Below are 21027 nucleotides of genomic sequence, written 5' to 3'. Positions count from 1 at the left end.
CCCTAGTCCTCCTAGCAATTCTACTATCAAACAACGCAAAACTTGCACTTTGCTTGACTCGGCAACATAATTTTTAAATGACAGCAGCAGTAAAGCCACAGAAGCTTATATCAGGTTTTCTAATTTCCTTATCCAATGTCTGCGCTATTTTACCAATATCTCAAACACCTCTACATGCTTAGGAGTGCATGTTGTTTTGAAGATTTTGTTTGAATAAATCAAGTGCAACTTTTATTTTTTCCCGTGGTGGGTTGCTTTTATCAGTCAGTGTTTCCACAGTGTACGTAACTTATTATGTGCAATCCTTTCTTTCGTGTTAAGTTTTCTCTCACACGAGAGCATGCAGTCACTTTCAGAACAGCCTTCAGCAGGAGCTTGACTAGCAGTCTAATCTCTTACTTTTTGAACATTGCCTGTGGAAATGCCCTTGTTCATTATTGTGTAACACTGTGCAAGAGAGTACAGTACTGTACAGTACTGTACAAGAACTGTACAAAGCATGTGACAGCTCCAGTGCCAGTTCATGGTGCATGAGTAGACTAGCTTGCTTGTACAGAAAAACTTATTGAGCTCAATTTTCAAGTGTGAGGAGGCTTGTGAATGCTTCGCAGCCTGACAACTATTGCTTTGAGAGCCTAAGGAATGCAGGAAAAAAGGCACCAGGTGCTTGCTGGAGTGAGGAAAAGCAAATGTTCCTGGCACAATAGACGCTTCTTCGTTTCCACATACTCTTGAGAGGCCAAGGCTTTCTCGCAATGCATGAGCATCACTGTAGCTAATATTTATGCCTCCAAATCTGCATAATATTTTTCTGCGCGGTCCAGCTTACAGAAGCTGGGAACTAGGAGGAAGGTGCATATTTTTAAAATTTATTCGGATATTTTTTACTCTTAGTACCTACACTAAAAGTAGCCAGCTATTACTTCATGCTCCTTGAGGTGCTTCTTTAAAGTTTCGCATAAGAATTCTCAAAAGGTCTGAACAATTATTTCAGCTTTACCTCCATTCAAAACACCAACAATCAGGGTACAATTTTATGTGTCATAGTATATGTTGCCTTTAATATGTCTCGAAATAAAATGTTAGAACATCAAAGCACAGGAAATTAGCAAATTTCTAATGGTAAAGAGAGAGTTAAGAGAGATGACTTGTCTTTTAATTATATACAGCCCTACTCATAAAAGCTTTTGTACAAACACTTTCAAGCATATTATGCATACTAAATAAATTATGATGAATGTGACCATACTTCTAGGACAACACAGTATGCACTGGAATACCTATCTGAATTTCATGCCTAAATTCATCTGTGCTGTAGCATGATCAGTTTGCCTTTGCATATCATGTAGCAATAAACATAGGTGTTTTACTGTCTGTATGGTACATATACCATGCGTCCCAGCTAACGTTAGCCAAGCTGTTAAAAGAAAGAAATGAAGAAAAAAAATTCACCGACGATTATATGCAACTCGCTAATCTGAAATTTGAGCAAAGCTCTATATATGTGTTTTCATTACGCGATATATTGGCTGGTGTGTACAATATGTCTCGTGCGGCACATTGCAAACGGGGCGAAGTGTGGCACAACTGCCTCACTAATCGGGAGATCGCGAGAGGCAGTGCATGGGTGACAGATGGGTGTTACTCACAGCAGCCGCCGCAGACAGACCTCTGCTCATGCAGCGCATTTATTTCCGTACAGATGACACACGCTACTCCGCCGCTATCTTGAGCCATCGTCGCTGCAAAGCCCGTCTTGCGCGGCACTAAGTGTTTCATCGCACACATTTGCCATACCCTCCTTCTCCACTTTCCGCCTCGCGGTTCCACTGCACCCTCCTCCACTTTCCTCCTTGCTCTCTCTTCGCTATCACAGTCTTTGATCCCCCACTGCATTCCGCATTCACTTTCATCCTTTGCTGTGTTCGTTTGCTCAGTTACGAGGGACAACGCTGACGCTCGCAGGAACGGCTGCCTAAGAGCTGAGCTCTGAAACACGGTGCAAGATACAATTATAAGACTGCGATGTTCGGTCATCAGACCTCTGACAACTAAACACAGTAGGTCTTATAATCATATCTTGCACAGTGTGTTTTTCTTCTTTTTTTTTTCTTTGAACAGTTTGGCTACTTTAGTTGGGACACCCTATATATGAGACATGAGACCGTGTGGTATGACATTGCTTCTGGGAGCTGCACAAGATAATTTATTTAAGTCATAATATCCAGGCGTCCACATAGGCATCTTGATTTTATGCCTAGCTGCAGTCCAACATGTATACTTTTTTTAATATCTATATGTGTAGGAAAGACTAGTCTTCTCGCTACCCAGAAAACTGATTATGTATTTTACAGGACCATCCTTCATTGAACGCACCCGTTCCCGTTTTGAAAGCCGCATTGAAGACGAAAATAGAAAAAATCAACAACTTTCTCAACAACAGCAGCAACAACAGCAATCACCTGCAGCTCCTAACTTCTCCCCACTTCAGAGGCCTACGAATCTGCATGTGGAACCACCAAAGACTTTCAATGTCTGCCCAAACAAATCACCACAGCCTTACATGAGTCCAACACAAAGGGACCCCAGCAAAAAGTCTTGGATGCTCTCCATGATGTATGGGAAAAACCAAGAGGAGGAGAACTCACGTGAGGAGGAGTTAGTTCGACCACCGCAACAGCTTAAAAAGGACGGTCTTCGAGAGCTTCAAGATCGCATCAGCGGAAGGACAGCAGACGGCCCAGCCACAGACATCTCCACAGCTGGTGCTGTCAGTAGGGCAAAGGAAGGGCTTGCAGCATCACGTTCACGATCTGACTTCCGATCACTGCTTCCACAGACGAGCTCATCTTCAATTCCTGACTTACTGTGGAAGGCTGACAATGATGTGCAGTGGGAACAGTTAGTGCGGTCCATCAGGCGGCCACTCCTCATCAATGACCTTGATTTCACAGACCTAAGGGATGATGATGACGCAGATGTGCTCCAGCCAATGAACTGTGGTGTTGGCCAGCCACCACCACCACCACCACCCACAGGGGGACTTCCTCCACCACCACCTCCAATGGGAGGGCCACCTCCTCCCATGGGAGGGCCACCTCCTCCACCACCACCTATGGGGGGTCCTTCTTTTGGTGGGCCCCCAAAGGTTGCTCCACCACCGCCGGCTGCTCCAACATGGCTGCAGCAGCGGCAGCAGCAGCAGCAGGCACAGCAGCAAGCCGTCAATGCCCCTCCTCCAAAAAGCAAAAAGACAGTGAAACTTTTTTGGAAGGAAGTGAAGGTAGATCCAGCAATGTTGTCGAAGATGGCCAAGAAGAAGACCATCTGGGATGAACTCAACAGGGTGCATGTTGACACACAGAAGCTGGAACACCTGTTTGAAAGCAGGGCCAAGGAAGTCCTGAACAGGGTAAGCCAGCCAGTCTACATGACATTCTATTTTCATTGCATATTAATGCCTTGCTGCAGCTTTGCTAGTGACCTGATTGTGTGACAACCATTTTGGGCTTATGCAGCTGCATGTGTAGAAACAGGATACCTGTTGCCTGTGTCGTAACAGAGAGCATATATGGTATTCCTGGGAAATTAATGAATATGTACTTTTGTGAAATCACCAAGAAAGCTTGCCTTTTGCACATGCGCAGAAATGGTGATAAATATATGAACCTTTAAGATTTCAATAAACAAATAGATCATTTTGTTTGTGAACAATTTTTGTGCAAAATTTGTGGTAATAAAAGGAATGCTTTCTTTGAGCCTCTCTCTATCAACATCTATTATACCTGCATTTTTGAACTCTGCTGTGAGTAATTGTTGTGGGTAAACAATTGCAATATTAGGGATTTGCTTATGATGCCCACATCGCTTACTTCTTGTCTACAAAATAGAAAGAAGTGTAAGGACTTGTATGATTAGCCTCTGTTTTCTTACTTGGAGTAAGGAGTTTACCCTGTTGCAGCTTTCTCCCTTCCACATGCCTGTAAAAAATTACTTTAGCCTAAACATGAAAGAGCTACCTGTAAGGTTATTGTTTCACAGGTTGCAACACTTCTAGCATATTTAATTTTCATTAACTTTGCAGCCCTTTTCTTTCTCCTATGAAATATGTGACTGTTGCACATTTCCTCTATACCATTAAAAGTAACAAAATATTGCAGGCTCATGCAAGATTCATCAATGAAACTAGCATTAAATATAATCTCCTAGTTTATACTTACTAGATTGCTTAAGAAATTATTATGTTAAAATGTGCTTTTCAGGCATGGCAAGCTCAAATCTTTATTCATGGTAGTAAAATAATAATTAGAATGCTTTTAATAATGTAACCAAGCAGCTTCATCACTGTGTGAATGAACCCTTCATCATTTGTATTTAAAAGAACAGCTCCTGTTCTCTTTCTCGGTTTTCTCTAAAGGATACATCCTTGTGGAGCTTGCTCATTCTGTAACAGTTGCCATTTGCTTTATTACTGTCCTCTCTTACTCTTTATTACTAAAGTACTCAAGTGATTTGGGCTTTCAAGGCTTAGGTTTTGGCTGTGGTTTCATTCTTGCGGGGTATGCATGCTTGCTAACACAAGGCGTCTCTCCTTGCAACACACTTGCTGCTGCTTGGGCTGATGACCTGCAATGGAAATCTGTGCTCTATTCAGGAGGTAAGAACTATGACAGGCTTTGTTCTTTATCTTCTCTGCTGCCTCGCATGTCACCAGGATCAATAAAGCAGGGTTACATTTCCTGCTGCCATTTTTTTTTCTTTATTTCTGCTGGGCAAAGCCAGTTTTGCAAGCATAACCACACACCTTTGAGCGCACAATAATCCTCTTGCTGATGCATAATCTGGATGACCGACTCAGTTTACAATTAGTCATCTTGCATACCATGACGGCTGGCTAACACATACAGAACACTATCATATGCTTAGTGCGTCAGTTGGACAATGTGAAGGAATATTTTTACCGGTGGATCAAATTGTTCAATAGATGAATGGGGAGGGTACGTTGGTCACACCCCGATTGATTAGAGAGTGGAGGGCGAGGGGGGGCATTGTCTTCATCATTACTGCAGACAGCTTGGTGACCATGGTGCTCTCAGACTGACGCCACAGAATGTGGCACCCTATATTGGAATATATGAGAACAAGAAAGAATATAACCCAGTACATGATTGCAAGAAAGCTTAATGAGCAGTTTTTTACTTGCTTTACTTTCTAGCAAAGGGAGTAGTGAGAATTTATGATGTGGGCTACAAATGGCACCGTGACTGTCTTGCCAGGAATCAGCCTTTTTAATTGATGCTAAGCTCTTATGTGAAGCCCCTTCTGCAAGGCCTCATGTGGAGAATGAATTCAACGAAAGTTGGTGCACTTGCTCGAACTGGTGGTAAACAAAAGACACGTGATTGAATTGACATGGTACATTATCTCATTATATTTACTGGCATTTGCCTGTACCAGCCTTTGCTATCTAACCAGTTAAACATGATCACACCTGACTGGATGCTGGGAACACAAAAGATCTCTAATGATCCAGTACCATTCTGGTAAATTCATGACACGAAACAAAAACTACAAGAGAAATTTATTGCATCAATTGTATCTTAGTTGTAAGATTTTACTTCACATTGTGAAATTTCATATGTGGCTAGGAACAATACCTAAAATTTAAAATCTCCATTTGTACTACTAATCCTTTACAGTTTCATGTAATGACTTTAGTGACCAACATACATTGTTCATCTTTTTCCTGTGGCCGTAAACTACAACATTACAATATTAGGGCAGTCTGTCACTGCAGTTCGGTCACCATGAGACTCATGTGCAGTACTACACTTTTTGTTCACTTGTCGATAATATTCATGGAGAATGTACTTGTGGCTTTCTTAAAGTACTCTTTCTTGCAGTATCAACTCTTTTGTCTTCTTGCATCACCATATTCCCGTACAACAGTTGAATGTGTAACATTAAAAACTATTGTGTCATGAAATTTTCAGTACATTCAGTAAATGACGACTATTTACTGCATGTATTATACGAATACAGGTGATATTTAGGCTGTAAAACATCCAACATGGGTAAATTTTTCTTGGCATGCACTAAATAGTTTGTTCTGTGGGAAGCTCTGGAGACACTTAAACGGTAGCTTGCAAAGGTTGAATTAAGCTGATCATTGTCATATGATGATTTTATGATTACATATTAGCTTTAACATACTTTACAAGAAGCCACAAGGATATTTAAAGCCAACTTTAATGCAAGTCGAGAAAAATCAGTGTACCAGTGTAGTAGTCCCTTGTGAATGAGCTACCACATTTGAAGCTCCTACCAACAGTATTGCTATATTCCCTCTAGACGATTAGCAAAACTAGAACAAAATGAAAGCAGAAGCCAACGTTTCGACAAGTGGACTTGTCTGTTACAAGTAACTCTTGCCTGAAATTTTTTTACTTATTTTGTGCAATACAACAGATAGAATGAGGGCATGCACTTTCTTGTCATTAGGAGCATTGTGAAATATCTTATTTTCAATAAGCAATTCTTTCAAGCTTTTTTTAAATGTTTGTTCAACATGTTGATTAACATTCTGTGATTATGTTACAGTTCTGTAAAATTGCTGACTGAGGCTTTGAGTGGGTCAGCCTTAATTTTTCCTAAAGCACAGATGGCTACATGTAACTATATTTGTGGTCTTATGAGGCCTTTTTAGTGTTAGCTCTGCAAGCTTGTGTGCTTAATTGTAATATAATGCACAGACCATAGATATCGTCTTTCAGCAGTATACTGAAAGTGTTCTTCAAACATTTGGTATTTGCCAGTACAAAGCTTTTCCGCATTTTCTCTTCATCTTGCTTCTCTCTTTCTCTCGTTCTTTTTTTTTAAATTTTCACTCTGAGGCTCTGCAACATTGCTTTAGCTTATTGGAATGTTTTCAGGTTATTACAGGGTGTCTACCAACTGGGAAAACCGGGAATTCTCAGGAATATTTAATAGTCTGCAGAAATACTCAGAGAAAACGCGGGGAATCAGTGCTTCAACCAGGGAAATTTAAATTAGCTGTCATTGAAAGGGAACGAAAGTCTTTCTACTGCTGGCTCAAGTAAAAGAGAGGAATCGTCTTTGACGCCGTGTTGTCAGAGTTGTCAACGACCGATTTTCCGGACGCCCGATTTTTGGGAAATGCCCGATAATGCTGACGGCTTCGCGGCACAACGCAAGAACCCTTCGCTGTCCGATTTTTCGGGCTTTTTGCCGCGACCGCAGGTCCGAAACGGCATTAATTAAAGTTTTGATTATCTTGCCGTTTCGAACCAGCACTCTCGCACGTAGATCCCCTGGCAGCCGTAGCCACCACCGCGGCAACGCGAGGCTTAGCTTCTTCGACGTTCGCTATTAAGGTTCTTGCCGTTCGGTGCCGTGTTTTTCATTGAAAGAATTCGCCGCTGTCAGTAATGGCACCGACTCCGCCTCTATAATCCTCGCAATTGCCTTCGAAGCTTAGAAAGCATGGCGCGCTGCATAATTCCGGTTGCCGAAAGCTAGCTTCGCCGCAGCACAGTGTTGTTACGCGGTGAAGCGCACGTGAAGTAGTGAGGTGAAGCTTAACAAGCGTGGGAAGGGGCAATTGTCACGGGACACAGTACGTATTCCGTAATTATATACGCGTGCAGCCGCCGTCTTCTGTCACAGTACGAGCACAGATGTGCTTAATAATTTTACTGGCAGGCCTTTAGAACTTTTTCGAAGGTGCATGTGACGATTTGAGCCCTTAATGGCAGTAAAATACATGAATTCATTTTTTCTGACTGCCCAATTTGATTTTTCGGACGTTTTCGTGACCCCGAGGGAGTCCGAAAAATCGGACGTTGACTGTACAACTGACCAAGAGAATGCTTCAAACGGTCCGTGGGGCCAACGCCCGGCAGAACGAGGATAAGAGCAGAAATGACCGTCACATTGAGGAATGATCGGGAAAGGAACTGTGCCGCCTCTTCTTTGAAGGAGCTTGAGCTCAAAAAGCAAAGTGTTCGCTGATGCCGAGATGCAGGTGTCCCTCATCCAAACCGAACTCTTGAAAGCAGTGAAAAGCAAAACAGAGGCATTGTGTGTGGGCTGAGAATATGTGAGGACAGTTGATGTTTACTTTCCAGCTGCTGAGAAAATCTCACTTGTGACACAGTTCAGGCCTAATACCAATGATTTTGCTAACGCTTGATAGAAATAGGTCATTTTCGAAAATATTTGCTTCTGTATGCATATATTTTTATTCGTATTTGAAAATGTTCGACTCGATTTGCAATGGGCTTTACCGTTTTTCTTTTTTGAAGATATTTTATTTGCTGTGCATTTTACTATCCCCTTCTTTCAGTTTTCTATATCGAATGAAATAAACACTTCTGTATCCTTGCTATTCAAAGTGGATTGTCTTTTTAAAATTTTTTTAAATGCTTACTTGAGAGTGACAGTATTGGGTGGCGTGGTGTCCACCTGTCTTGACATAAAATAAAGTTCTTTGTCACTCAGGGAATTTGAAAATGTCAACTTGGTAGACACCCTGTTATTAGCCTCTCTTTTTCTCATAGGCATGCAGAAAGGGTATCTGACCAATTTAGACCATTCTTTCCTAAAGTGAAATGTTGTGACCTTGAGTTTAAACTGAGACACGTGCTTTCTTTCACTTTGCAAGGTTACTGGCTTAAATCTGTAATTTTCATACAGAAATGCAATTCATAAGTTTTCATTTTTACATCAATTCTCAACATTGCCGTTGTAACCTTTAAAAATAAGCTTTCAAGCTTACTCCTTTTTTTTACTTTGTTCATTGCTCTATGATATGGCGGTTACAGAAAAATCAAGAAGGAAAGAAGAACGAAGTGATAGTGCTTGATGCCAAACGCTCCAATGCCATTAACATTGGCATGACCAAACTTCCACCTCCAAGAACAATCAAAACAGCTATCCTAAAGATGGACAGCACCATTATGAACAAAGAAGGCATTGAGGTGGGTACAAAAGGAGCAGCAGAACTCTCAATGTAGTGCTTTCACATGTATTAGGCTTCGATAGGCTCTGTTAGTTGCTTCAGAAGCTTCATAGCCCTCAAATGAGTTAGTGACTGTGCTTTTCATAGTATTCTGGACTTAAAATTCAGCCATCATACACTGAGGTTGTGGAAAGCATAGGAGGAAATGAATTGATTTTGTATTATTCAAATGCCTCATAATTACAGCAGAGAGTAAACTTTATTAGAGGAAGACACTTTGCTGCCTGTGGAAACTGAACCTATGACCTTCATACATTACTTGCACTGTTTTATCAGTTGAGCTATGACAGCAGATGTCCCCACTTCTAGTTCCTAGGGCACTTGTATACATGTGTGTACGTAAATGTGTTTATTGTGTGTACAAATGGTTATTGTGTGTAAAAATGGTTATTGTGTGTACAAATGAACTTGTTGTTAGAAGTGTTGGTATGGCTTTCTGTACATTCTTTTGAACAGCATGATTCAGACACACAAAAAGAAGAGAATGGGACCCTGCACGGCTGCTTATTGCTGTTGAAAAGAATGTATCCTAGCCTTTGGACTATTAACAGCACTCCTTGTTGCCAATTCCAAATGCGGACAGCTTGCATAATAAAGATTCCACTGCCGAGGTCAATGGTTTCTTATAATGGCTTTTCATGTGGGTACACCTATACTTATGCCAGATCAGTAAAACAGCTTGTGTATGTGGAACTTGAGAGTGAGAATGACTTGCGCTGGCACGCAACAAACAGTAGAATTCACATGCCTAAGAGATGCCTGATTGATTTTATTTTTTCAGAAAATATTGACAACGATGATGCCAGGAGAAGACGAGAAGAACAAAATCATGGAAGCACAGATGGCAAACCCAGATGTTCCCCTCGGCAATGCAGAACAGTTCCTACTGACACTTGCATCCATTAGTGAACTTGAAGCTCGACTCAGGCTTTGGGCTTTCCGCTTGGATTATGATGTTATGGAGCGGGTTAGTTAGCTTTTTGTTACTATTGAGAGCTTTGTGAAATTCCTAATTCTTGATCCAGCTGAATTCCAGAAGATTCATCATATTAGTTACAAAATGGTATATTATTTATCAGCAATTATGCATCACTGCGAGATTTATAAAGTTGGTCAAGCTATTCCAAATGTTAATAATACCAGATTGTTCAAATATTATGATGTTACATGCTTTGTCTTCCTTCTTCATTTGCTTGTGTTGCACTGCTTTGTAATTTTCCTTCTTGTTTTCGATTTGTCTGAATTTTTTATCCTTATGTTATACTCCTCTTGGGGCCTTTCAAGATCTAAGGAATAGTGATGCTGATGAATTTCTATAGTGTTTGTGATTGCATGCAGTGATCATGCTTGAAGTTTAAAGCATGGGGCAGCCATGCAGCAACTATCACTTGTGCAACATTTTAAAATAATCGTTTCTTCCTGTCCACACCTGTCCTGTCCTACTGATGCCTGCTGTTTATCAGTTAGCTTCGACCTGTTCAGTTGTTCTACTGAGTAGAGGTGCTTAAGCCATTGTAATAATATGTTGCAGGAAGTTGCCGAGCCACTTATGGACTTAAAGCAAGCAATGGAGGAAATTGAAACAAACAAGACATTCAGGGTTATCTTGGCCACATTGCTATCCATAGGAAACTTTCTCAATGGTGCGGAGGTAAGTACAATGTGCTGGAAAATTGTGTGGAGAGAGTGAAATAATATTTCTAATGATTTCATGAATGCCATCCTTAGAGGAAAATTCGTAAAAAGAATCAAGCGCAGCATAAGTTTTACATTAAGGGAACAGCACAGAGCAGTATAACATGGTACATAAAAAATTCAATAGCATGTAGTTCTCTCACATCAATAAAATAACTGATGTCAGGGTACTGCGTGCCATTGCTTTTAAGTAGCTCAAAAAGTATTGGCATTATTTTTTTACTGCAATATATAAGATACGTCAAACTGACCATGTGGCCATCTCTTGTATAGCTTGAAGCTTTTCTTTCTATGCTTTGTCACATTTATCATTCTTAAGGTTGTGCGAACACCAGTTTTTGAGAATCGACTAATGCCAGAAGTGAATCGAATCAAATCTAATATAGAATGTTTTGAAACAGCATGTGAATAATGTACAGACTTCTTTCCAACAATTTTCACATCCTGATATTCACAACAATGGAAAGTTTCTGTCATTACATTGCACATTATGAAGCATGCTTTATTAAAAGCATGAAGACAGCATTAAATTAAGTAGATTATATGCAAACTTGGAGCTCTTTGGAGTATACGCAGTCATGCATTATCATATAAAGTTTGTAAAGGTAACATTGCGGGCCAATTAATATCTGTATACCTTTGTGACCACACAAGACATACGTGTCGTCTGCAGCAATAGCATAGGGAGAAAAAAAAACAACCTTTTTCTCTAGTTGGAATGGTCACAGCAGATGGTGCCGCTATTGTATAAAGTATGTTGCAGTGAAAGGTATTCTTGGTTTATCCGACGAGAGGTCACAGGTGCTGCATTTTTAAATAGCACCAAATATTACCAACTGCCAAATGCCATGTCCAAACAGAATTTTATTGTGAATGACCGTGTTTAACTGGAAAAGACTGGCTCTAGTATGCATGCTCTAGTATGTTATGTCCACTATGGATGGGATGAGAGTTATTACCATTTTTGCTTTAATTTTATGCTTGATTGTGTACAGTTGACGTAAAATATTTGAAACATATTTGAAAAATAGTATTCAAATTTTCGAGTTCTGACTATTTGATTTGAGAAATGAATCAAATAGTACAATAGTTGATTCATTATTCAAATGTTTTGAATAATTGCACACCCCTAGTCATTTTCTAACAACTTGGGTAGCCTTGATTGTAAAAGTGGAAGTGTTGTGAAACATGGCCTCTAGCATGTGTCACACTTTGCAAGATTAATGGCACAGATCATGCTCTTCAGATACTTTGGATACAGGTTTTTTAGCGACAGCAGCAGCAGAGACTCAGTAGATTGTGTGAAATAACTTGATTATCAATGTGTGCTTAGGTGTGGGTGTAGTTTTCCTTTTATGTTGCAGTGACACTGACCACAGGCTACATTTTTGCTTCCACTGTACAGCTTTAACCTTTAGTATCCTGACAACAAACAACAAATGTACATGAACATGCTTTGTTGTGTGACAATGCTGCTTGGATGAAAGCCTTGTTCTTCATGTACGATAATTCTCCACAATGACTTGCCAAGAAATTTTTTCTTTACTGCATTTGTGTTTATTTATGCACGCAAATGGTCATGCTCATTATTTGGTTAAATGATCATGCTCATTTTCCATATAAATTTCTGGAACCTTCTGATTTAGCTCAATTTGTCAGGCTAGACTTGCCTGCAGAGAGTTACTGATTCAGCATATCAGGATGTATAAGCTAACATTCTTTTTTTCTCAAGGGAAGCCTTCTATGCAGATGAAGTAAAATAGCATATGTTGTTAGCAGCCACCTGAAATAGTCTTGACTATTTTTGCTTTTAAAGGGCCCCTCACCAGGCTTGGGCATTGCAAACAAACAAGTGTGGCTCATAGATCACGCGGTGGCTATCACATCTGCAAAGTATGAAACAGCTGGGTTGAAAAGGGTTGAAAGTTCAAACAGAAGGCTGCATGCCCTCGCTCTCTAGTGAGAGAGTCAAGGTCACATGCACGAATTTCTCTGTTGCAAGACGCACTCCTTGCAAAGTCACCAGCTGTGGCACATGATTTCGATTAATCATCCAGTGAAAAAAAAAAAGAGGAGAAAAAAAAGGGAAAAGAAAAAAAGGAGGCGGGAGTCACCACGTGAAGCCAACGTGGTCCCTTGGCTTCGGTATGGGAGAAGGCAGGGAAGGAACACTGCTTGCAGATGCTAGTCGAGGCAAAGGGACGGAATGTGTGTTTACAGTGATGCTCGCTTCCTGGTCGCAAATTAACAGGAAGTTTAGTTTCATCTATCTCTTCCAATAATAAACTGATCTTAAAAATTATTCCAGTAAAACGTTCTCTAGACTATGTGTTGTAACTTCCGTTAAATAAACGAAATTTGCAATGGGGCCTGGTGAGGGGCCCTCTTAGGAAATTATTAGTACTAAATAATTAACTGCTGCACTTTTTCATATGACACCGGCATAGTCACCTTCGCCTGCCTACCCTCTGGTTCTGCTCTCCTCTTCCCCCATTGACATATTTTCTTCACGTCTGCGTGCCTTTTGCTCTCACCCAGCTGTTTTTGATAATAACCCACACCATTAATCACCCTTGAATTATTCATTTAATGCTGTCATGTCCTAATTTTGCACTGTTAGAAAAAGAAGCTCTACAGAAGGTAGTGCACCAAAAAGAAGTGAAATGAAGGTTTTCATAGGTGCTCTAAAAGCCTAGTATTGACATAGTGGCCATAAACTTAATCATTAAGAAGTTATTTAATCAGGAAATATTTAATTACAAAGAACACCCAGAAGACATTGAAGGCTTCTTCAATTGGCTGTAAACAAATTACACTTAGTTACATCTGAATAAAAGGCCTTACTTTTTTTAAACCTGCTGCATGTTAGGTGGGACACTATCGCAGACAACACCTATAGGCATGCATTCCACACTCACTGTCACCGAATCATAAGCCTAAGGAATGGAATACAAAATAAAATAAAAGCTATGCTCTGAACCAAAAGGACAACACATTTATTTTGTACTTTTTCTTCTTGTGTGCATGTCCTCTGCGCCTAACCTTTCAAATGACGACTGGTCACAGACATCACATTGCTAACTGTGTTGCCCATCGAAAGCAACAATGACTTTTTTTAAAAATATTAGTACGGAATAACTTACAGAAGTTAAAACCGCATCTGATTCCTCTTTTTGATACCTTTTTGTGGTAATTGCTATTGCTAATCTGAGAAGATAACTGCTTAAAAGCTTCCTGACTGAATAAATCTAAATTTCTTTCATCAAATAAAAAACAGCGATTGACACACCTGCCACATGGGCACAGAAAATGACATTAACTAGCTAATGCCTTAAACTTTAATGTCATTTGTGGGGTGCCACACGGACATGCTTAATGGCATTAAAGCTTAATGCCATTCACGACGTAGCACGTTCTCCTAACTCACTTGGCCATCAAATGCGTACTCTCGTTCCCAATGTCTCCACATTCTGACCAGACTAAACGGATTCTTAATGAATAACAATTGATCTATGCGTCACTTTCTTTAAAAAATTGCTCTTTCTTGCGGCATAGTGCATTCTTACAATTATTACAACTCACTTGGCCATCAAATGCATACTCTCGTTTCCAATGTCCTCGCCGTGGCCGTGGTGACCACATTTTGACGATATTAAGTGAACTTGTAGATAAAAACAACTAATGTATTCTTCAATTTTTTAAAAGGAGCTTTTATTTTCGTAGAGATCAGCAGGCAATCTTGCCACTACGCATGGCTAGAGCACTAAGCACGAGCGCGTTAGCCAGGAGAAGCTGTTCAATTTTAGGCGGTGGCTCCATGCCTTGTTGGCCTCGTACTGAAGCTTTCGAATTTCTGGACAATGTTTGGCTCAAAGAAGCACATACGCCAGAACAAACTGGAGCACATGGTCAAATTCTTCAGTATCGCTGCTTGAGAGCTTGGAAGCTGTGAGCGCCATTTTTTCCAATTTCAATGCTTTGGCTACACTATGGATTGGCCGTCGAGCTAGCTTTGGCTTCAAACAGTTTACGGCTGGGTGCAACAATGACCTTCCTGAAGTAAACTACATTCAATACGCCTATTAATGTTTCTCACGCCATTTCTTGACTATCTGCTCCTTAGATAACTGTTTTTTTATTGTATTATGATTGGCAAGCAAATTTAACCGTTTCACTGCAGCTATCGCCATCGCAACATTTAATGTCATTAAGTATGCACATGTAGCAGCGATCAAAATATAATGACATTAAGAAACTTAAGGTCTTAAACTTTTAATGGCATTCACCTTGCCTGTGTGGCACGGGTACAAGGTACACTTTGGTGCTGCAGTTGGAGTATAGGAGAAAAGATGCGCATTAACCTTCCACCTTCGCATGATGTCGCAGATTGTCATTAAATGAAAAATGTAATTTCAGGCCACCGTACTTTGAAAAAACATTTCAAATCATTGCTGTTTATCTGTGGTAAGGGAAAGAAAAAGTCAAGCCGGTGATGATGTAAATTGTCCTCAGAGGTTGATTTTGCAGTGGTGACCTTTGACACATTGTACCATTTGCCTAATTTTTCTTTCTGCCATTTTTTTCCCTTTCCTTTATTAGGAAAGAACATTTTGTGTGCTAATGCACTTTTCCAATTCTATGATCTTATTTTATTGACCAGTAATTCTGTGGTGAGCTAATCACCAGACCAGAATTAATGTTTCTTCAACTTCAGACTTTGGGAATCCAAATACATTACCCTTGTAATGATATGTCTGCACGGAGATGACTGTAGATGTACTGGAATCTGCTAATGACTTGTTGTGTAACTAGGTGATATATTTATGTACTTCAGCTGAACATATCATCCCTGTGGCACGGTTTGCAGCACCTGTGATGTGGTCATTTCACACCACACCTTCTCAAAATAAACTGAATTATGTTTACTTTAGGTGAAAGGCTTTCAGATTGACTACCTGGCCAAAGTTCCTGAAGTAAAGGACACTGTTCACAAGCACTCATTATTGCATCATTTGTGCCATATGGTCATGGAAAAGCATCCAGACACTACTGATCTCTACTCCGAGATCGGAGCTGTCACGAGAAGTTCTAAAGTGAGTCACTTGGGCTGCTTTTTTTGAAGTTGTATCTGAGTGAAAGGATTTATAAGCTTCTGTCCATAGCGTGTAACGTTCAAGAAGACAGCATGTAATGTACATAAATATTTGCTGCTGAGTTTTATCTTTCGTATCTTATTGGCACTTTTCAAGAATAAAATGTTAATTGGCAGAGTTTATACTTGCATATACATGTGTATACACTTAAAAGTTCATTTGATATCTATCATTGATATATATCAAAGTCCATCATTGATATCTGTATCAAGATGTTTAGATCTCAGTTGGCTGCCCCACTTCCCCACGTATATCTATGGGGCATTTTTTTTTTTTTACTTGCTATGGCCCCTTTGTTTTCTCTCTTTCTCGGATAGAATCAGATTTGGTATTTTTGACACTTTTGGAAGTGAAATTACTCGCGTACATGTACAAGTTTAAAAATGTTGCTTTAGCAAGGAGGAACAAAAAAAACTGAGGCGAGGCCTTAATGTTGCTGACCACAATGCTACACTGAAACACTCATGCTTGCAAGGCAGCTCCTTTTCTCCTAGTCTGCCCACTTCTCAGCAGGCATCCTCCACACTTGCTAACCAAGGCCATCAAAGGTTCCAAGTGTGGCTAGAGAGAATGCTGCTAGAGGGAGCAGAGCTTCCTGTCAAGAGCATCTTGCTTACACCGTGAGCTTGTTGGGTCAGATTCTTCGTTGACATCCATACACTGATCACTGTGTGGCATTTGCCCTGGCTGTGACAGCAAGCACCATCACAACATCCACACTAGTCATAGTAGTGTTATTTGAGCCTCAGAGAGCTACTACTTCCCTTAGAAAAAGTAACATTGTTGCTATTTGTGCTATAAATGGTGCGTCACTTCCGCCATGCTTTTCGTGACGCATGTAGGATTGTTGGGGCCTCTCCTTAATTTTCCTCCCTCTAGTGCCTTAGAGGGATTGTTTGGTGACTATAAACCAGTCATTGTCATTTTATCATTGTAGTGTTATAGCATAGAAACACTACAGATGTGGCACAGAATTGGCCATAATGTCGATAAATGATGCATAACAGCTACATCTATGCTCAGTACATGTATAAATTGGTTGTGATTGAAATGAAAATTAAACCCACTTATGTTTGCTTTTTCCAGTTACGGTTGAGTTGAGGCAGTGCAAATAATCGCCTGAACTTTTTATTGCATTTAATAGAAGTCTAGACATACTACTGGTCACTGTAGTCATCATATTGCTGCTTGGCAACACTGTTGCCAGATCTTGGATATTCACTGAATTGGTTGTCTGGAACATACAATGGTTGCATATGGTCCACAATGGTGGCACTTCAAATCCACTACACTTCCTTTTTTAATTACTACAGTAATATTATACTGATAAAAAGATGCAAAGGGCAGCTATCACACTAATGGGAAGTACTTTTGAAACTCATCAAAAACACTTTTATGTTTTTATGCCCTTATGTGAACAAATATTCTCAAAGAAAAAAAAAAAACACACACCAACAAGCTTCCCATTGAAGAACTTTGTTGCTTATGGGGACGGAAAACCTGAATAAGTGGCAAAAAGAGTAAGTCAAATTTTTGAAAATAACTGAAAATGCTGAATCCAAATATGCAATTTTGTTTGTAAACTGGTTCACATAGAAAAATCTACTACCGCTGTGAGCGTTTAAAGGCACTGAATGAAATGCTAAGTTAAAGACAGCTGTGAAGGCAAATGTGCAAGGAATCTATAAAGAATGAAAAATAAAGCTGCATTTTAATTAAAAACTGTACAAATGAAAGTTTTGCATGTATATAATGTACGGGTTCTGATGTACGAATGCAGGTTGACTATGATGAGGTTGCGAAAAATTTGAGCAAGATGGAAAGTGATTGCAAGGCGTCATGGGAGCACCTGAAGGTTATTGCTAAGCATGATGGATCAGCCATGAAAGCCAAGTGAGTGTACTGCTACATCACATTGTGAAAGATTTCCACAGTAACCAATAAACGGTTGTGAAACTAAGCATGCCAAGCATGTTTTATCAAGAGTAAGCATGCATATCAGGCTGGAACCAATGTTTGTTTCTAGCGCACACCATGGATCCTTTTCACCATTAATACTTCCCATCAGTTCCACCATTACTATAATTTAGTGGCTGGCACAAACCATTGTTAGTGTACTACTACTAACCACAAGATAGTATAATGGCTGCATTGCAGTGTCACTATTATTTGCTGGCATTTCTTTCATAAATTCCGTTTTAGCATAGCAGTTAAATAGACTAAGATAGCCATGAGCCTTTTGAGCTCATGGCTATGCGCTTTTTTATGCAGAGCATAGACCTTAGAAATAGGCTACAATGTTAGCCTGCTTTTTTGTATGCAGCAACTCCCCTGCTGATATTGCATTGCCCAATAACATAGGAAAATTTAAGCTTGTTGGTTTGTTGCTGTAATGGCATGAATAAGTATATGCTAAGCACAGAAGCGAAGTGCTAATGGTCATTGTAATCTCTGGAAGAGCGAAAGGGAGATCAGTCATGGAAAGGAGAGCACTAAGAAATGAAGCTGCATTGTGCTGCGCAGTGTAGTCTATTGCAGCCACCACAGGGTTCCCCGACCAGCCCTTTTGTCGCGATGGCTCTTAACTTTTGGGCAGGGCTTTGCCCTCTCAACTTCTGCACTATGTAGCTTCCAGTGTGTTAGCAGAGACGAAAAGAGAGAGAAAGCCAGGTATCAGGACGATAATTCAACCTATAGTTGAAGGATTCAAAAAGTTTTCTTAGCAGGAGATTTATTAGACAACATCCTTTAATAGTGAGGCCATTTTATGATTAGCTATAAAAGTGTTTCAGGGCCCCTTTAATGATGATGTCTCACCCTTTCCGAGGCATCTTTTTCTGTAAGTTCAAGAAATCTATTCAATATTCTTTGCATACACTCTGTGTCATAGCATGCGAAGGTGGTGGAGCTTCTTTGAGTTGTTTATTTATTCATGATTATAGCGGACCTTTGCTTTCTTGCTTTAGCTACCATTCGAACTAACATTCGCATGCAAGATCACAAGGCCTCCAGTGTGAAAGTGTGTACAGTAAGAATCTTGGTAAATGCAACCTTGCTGGACTATAAGCACTGTTTCTATTTAAAGGAAAGCTGAATTTCTGACAGAATTTTGTACAAGAACGCTCTAAAGTGCACAATATTTGCAAATGTGCAGTAAAAGATTGCATATATTACAAACCCGATTCTAATACGAGGGTAAATTTTGAGGTTCCGAGAAGAGAATGCAAAGAAAAAAATTGCTCAGGAACAGCATGAAAAAAAAAAAACACTCCCCCTTCCCCATCTGCCTTACAAACTTTGGCACCCAAATATAACACAAGAAGCAGATATAACGTGCCAAAATCTGGAAAGATGGGAAGGGGTAGAGGAGCAGTTATATATTAGGTGTAGGATTTTAGGGTATAAAATACGGGCAAACACTAATGAAGAGAGAAACCATGGCCATCTTTGCACACTCATAAACTAACAACCTGTGAGATGTAAAGCAACATCTTGAGCTGCCAAAACAATTCATTGCTTTGCCTCCTAGCAGAGTGAGCGCATGAATTTTGGCCCAATAGGTGGCTAGCCCTTCCAAAGCAAATCCAAATAAATGGCCTGGTGTGTCAGAAAATAGCTGAAAGCAAAGTGGAATGTTTCATCGAAAGGAGCAGTTTAGAAATGTGGCTTGTTTTAATTGTAAGTAAACTTTCTGGACTACATGTTCATTTATCTTATTGGATATGACTGAATTTGTTCGAAACATTGAAGAAAAGCAATCAAAACACTAGTCATCATCATGGGTACAATGCTGCTTTGCACTAAAAGATGATGGTGATAGCTTTTGGGTTGCTATTTCCGTTGTTAAAAGTCTATAATAATTTTAAATCTAAACTAATGTTTCAGTTCAAGCCATCTGGAAATCTGACCATGCGCAGGACTTAATAAGGTGTAAATTTACATCTAATTATTATTTCAAGGATGAAGCAAGCTGGGGCACCAACGTGCCAAACTCCACATGCGATAAATGGAACTGGTTGCTCTGCAACTTAGTTGCCTTGTAGCTTTTTCTGAGGGAATCCTTACAGTGCTGTGCTCTAAAGCTATGCATCGTGTTGCGTGCACCATTTTAATGAAAACATTTTCAGCAAGAACGCATAATGCAGTCACTGCTGTGCTTCTTCACCAGACTTGCCAACAAACACACCAGAATTTCCAACTTGCATATGTGAAAGGAACACAAGAATCCAAGAGCTAGAACAATGCAAATGTAGTGCAATGAATAATGCTAAATTCAAGCACAATGGCACTAAAAAGGAGGACCTGTTTTGAGTACCTTTGAGTACCTTCTGGTTTTGTTTGCCATCTAATTTTATTTGCCTACCATAGTGTAGTGGGCCAAGCCAAGACAACCCAGAAGCCAGTAGCAGTTCAAGACAAGACAAAAAGAGAGAATAAAGGCAGTGTCGTTTTGGAAAGCATGATGGTATCCACGGCCTCCCTTGATCTGTAGCACTGAACACAAAGTTAAACACCACAATCGGCGACAAGGATGGCAAACATTACCTAAATATAAAAACCAACTATACTTCTCACCGTGTTGTGTCATTTAAGTGGCCATTGTGTTTAATGGATTCCCATTTATGAGGCTATTACAGTACATAATTTCGTGTTGTAGTTACATACTTCTCATTATTTGATCTCTAATGTGCCACTGAAGGCATCTGTGTTGCAGCATGATTTGAAGAGAGCCCATCAAATGCATTTTCTCCATGCATTGTTGTGAAATTACCTTGGTAAACTTACAATTTTTTTTTTTTCAGACTGTCTGAATTCCTCAACGATTGTGCAGAAAGGATAGTCATCCTAGGCATCATTCACCGGCGTGTTCATAACAGGTAAGTGGCCACGAAATTTTCTGCACTGATCCCTTCTGGTAATACGCTGCTGTAAAAGGAAATACAGCCGCACCTCCCCAGTGTGTATTCCTTGCACTCCCTGTTGCAAAGAACTCAGTGCACATTTCCTGTGGAGGCCTGACATGGGGAAACAAATGAAACACCATGCTTACTACAGTGCCATCCCTTTGCTTCAAGAGACAGAGTTGTACCATGCACCGATCAGTGAAGTCAGCAATCTTCTTTGGACATTGCAGAGAGC

General features: G+C 40.1%; 1 protein-coding gene across 1 annotated transcript in view; it reads left to right on the top strand.

The window, feature by feature from the left end:
- The window catches only part of Fhos (Formin homology 2 domain containing), a 289796-nt gene that overhangs the window by 254551 nt on the left and 14218 nt on the right, over positions 1-21027 (top strand). The window contains exons 19-25 of the mRNA XM_065443135.2: positions 2355-3412; positions 8844-8999; positions 9822-10007; positions 10572-10691; positions 15667-15828; positions 17669-17781; positions 20691-20765. Of these exons, the coding sequence (XP_065299207.1) occupies positions 2355-3412; positions 8844-8999; positions 9822-10007; positions 10572-10691; positions 15667-15828; positions 17669-17781; positions 20691-20765 (1870 nt within the window). The remainder of the gene's footprint in view (positions 1-2354; positions 3413-8843; positions 9000-9821; positions 10008-10571; positions 10692-15666; positions 15829-17668; positions 17782-20690; positions 20766-21027) is intronic.

Source organism: Dermacentor albipictus, chromosome 1 (assembly GCF_038994185.2).
Source record: "Dermacentor albipictus isolate Rhodes 1998 colony chromosome 1, USDA_Dalb.pri_finalv2, whole genome shotgun sequence".
In the NCBI taxonomy this organism is placed as follows: Eukaryota; Metazoa; Arthropoda; class Arachnida; order Ixodida; family Ixodidae; genus Dermacentor; species Dermacentor albipictus.
The sequence above is the reverse complement of the archived record's forward strand: the minus strand, read 5'-3'. Positions and strand labels throughout refer to the sequence as shown.